We start from the raw sequence: 1,842 nt of genomic DNA, 5'->3' as shown, positions 1-1,842 counted from the left end.
AATTATGCATGCCCAAAGAACACCGTTTTGATGCTCAGACATGCCTGCATTCGCACATCCACTACCCTGTTTTCCTGATTCTTCCCCTGTTGCCACCCACAAACGGCACTAACTGTCACTCAAAGGAGCAGCCCATCTGCTGGCTTCAAGCGAGCACTTCCCCATCGCACAAACTGGTTTGTGCGTGCATATTTTGCCGCACACGCATGCGCTGATGGGAGACAATCACCCTCAAGAGTACAGTGCCAGGTGTTCGTAGAGGAGAGCAGAGGAGTGCCAGGTGTTCACTGAGGAGAGGAGTGGAGTGCCAGATGTACACTGAGGCGAGGAGTGGAGTGACAGATGTTCACTGAGGAGAGGAGAGGAGTGAATTGCCAGGTATTCACCGGGGAGAGGAGTGGAGTGCCAGGTGTTCACTGAGTAGAGGAGTGCCAGGTGTTCACTGAGGAGAGGAGTGCCAGGTGTTCACTGAGGAGAGGAGTGCAGTGCCCGGTGTTCGGAGAGGAGTGCTAGGTGTTCACTGAGGAGTGGAGAGGGGTGCCAGGTGTGAACAGGTGGTTGCAGATCATGTCACATTGGAAGGAGGAGGAGGTCTGTGAGCTCTTACATGTGAGGGGAGAGGAGGAAATAAAAGCTCAAATCACAGGCACTGTTAAGGATGCCATGATCTATGGCAACATTTCAAAAATCCTGGCCAGCCGGGGTATTGCGAAGACACAGCAGCAAGTCCTTAATAAATTAAAGAGCCTAAAGCAGCAATATACAAAGGTTCATGACCTCAATCGTAACTGCAGTGGTGTGGGAAGGATGGAGTGGCCCTTATATGATTTATGCAGTTCCGCTTTTGGGCATACAGCACTATGCAACCCCATTGCCCTATCTTCATCAAGTGATGCTGGCACACTGTCTGCAACAACGACAGGCACGCCTTCAACAACTCCTGAGAACAGGCAGCAGAGCCTGGTATTATCGCAGGTCCTATTTAATGATGACCCAGATGAGGACTCATCTAACACCATGGTCACAAATGTCACCGCTTCATCGCAAAGCCAAGATTCAGAGTCTGAGCCACAGACCCAGGGAGAAATAACCACCCTACGCAGTAACAGTAAGTTCAATTCATGTAATGTTCTATTTCAATTTCTAGTATATTTTCTCTGGTAAAAAGAAATAAATATTTTGGCTATTGTATAAATTAAACCGTTACTTTAATGCTTCTTGGTTCTATATTAAACATGTGTTGTCTTACTGATGATTAGATACAGGGTGTTTAATGAAACCGTATTGTTTCTGCGTTCAGCTTGTAGTCGAGGATGGTCACCGCATGCACGGAGACGTGCTGCTTTTTGAATTTGGCCCATTTATTATCCTGTGTTTGAATAATTATTTTCATCTGTTGCTTAATGTTTTCTCTCTTTTACTTTCAGTTTTCACAGTGCCAACATGTAAAAAGAAGAAGAGCAAAGTAAAGGTCGTTACCAAAGCCATGACAAATATTCTATGTGAACAACTACGCGACCTAGATTCAGAATGGCAGGCTCAAGAGGATGAAAAAATGGAGGTCTATTTCGGCAGATCCGCACAAAGGAAAAAGCAAGGGTAATGTAATATTTAGTGTAAATGTAAAGTAAACAATTCTCCCAATCCTGACCCATAATATTCATTAAAAGTGTAAATAGTATTTTTTCAGAACTACCGTATGTAAATACGTTGGTAGTGTTTTACTGGTTAGTGGTGCTCCCCTGAGTCAAATATAATAACTTTGGTTACACAGAAGGAGAAGAAAAAGAATAAGACTCTGTGTGGGGGCACACTTATAGGGAGAAAGAATATATAAAACTT

At 44.5% G+C, this 1,842-nt stretch overlaps 1 protein-coding gene across 1 annotated transcript; it reads left to right on the top strand.

Moving 5' to 3' along the window:
• Positions 1–567: 567 nt before the first annotated feature.
• LOC148522229 (uncharacterized) lies at positions 568–1,603 on the top strand. The gene is made up of 2 exons (XM_088474205.1): positions 568–1,108; positions 1,428–1,603. Exons 1-2 carry the CDS (start codon positions 568–570, stop codon positions 1,601–1,603), a joined length of 717 nt encoding a protein of 238 aa, XP_088330331.1.
• Positions 1,604–1,842: the final 239 nt, after the last annotated feature.

Source organism: Taudactylus pleione, unplaced genomic scaffold, assembly GCF_031769625.1.
Source record: "Taudactylus pleione unplaced genomic scaffold, aTauple2 ptg000149l, whole genome shotgun sequence".
NCBI lineage: Eukaryota > Metazoa > Chordata > Amphibia > Anura > Myobatrachidae > Taudactylus > Taudactylus pleione.
Note: the sequence above shows the minus strand (reverse complement) of the source record. Positions and strands in the feature narration are given on the sequence as shown.

Coding starts and splice junctions, on each gene's coding strand:
- LOC148522229 (XM_088474205.1), top strand. CDS start 568: ATGTCACATTGGAAGGAGGAGGAGGTCTGTGAGCTCTTACATGTGAGG. Junction 1,109..1,427: donor AACCACCCTACGCAGTAACA/GTAAGTTCAATT, acceptor TTTTACTTTCAG/TTTTCACAGTGCCAACATGT.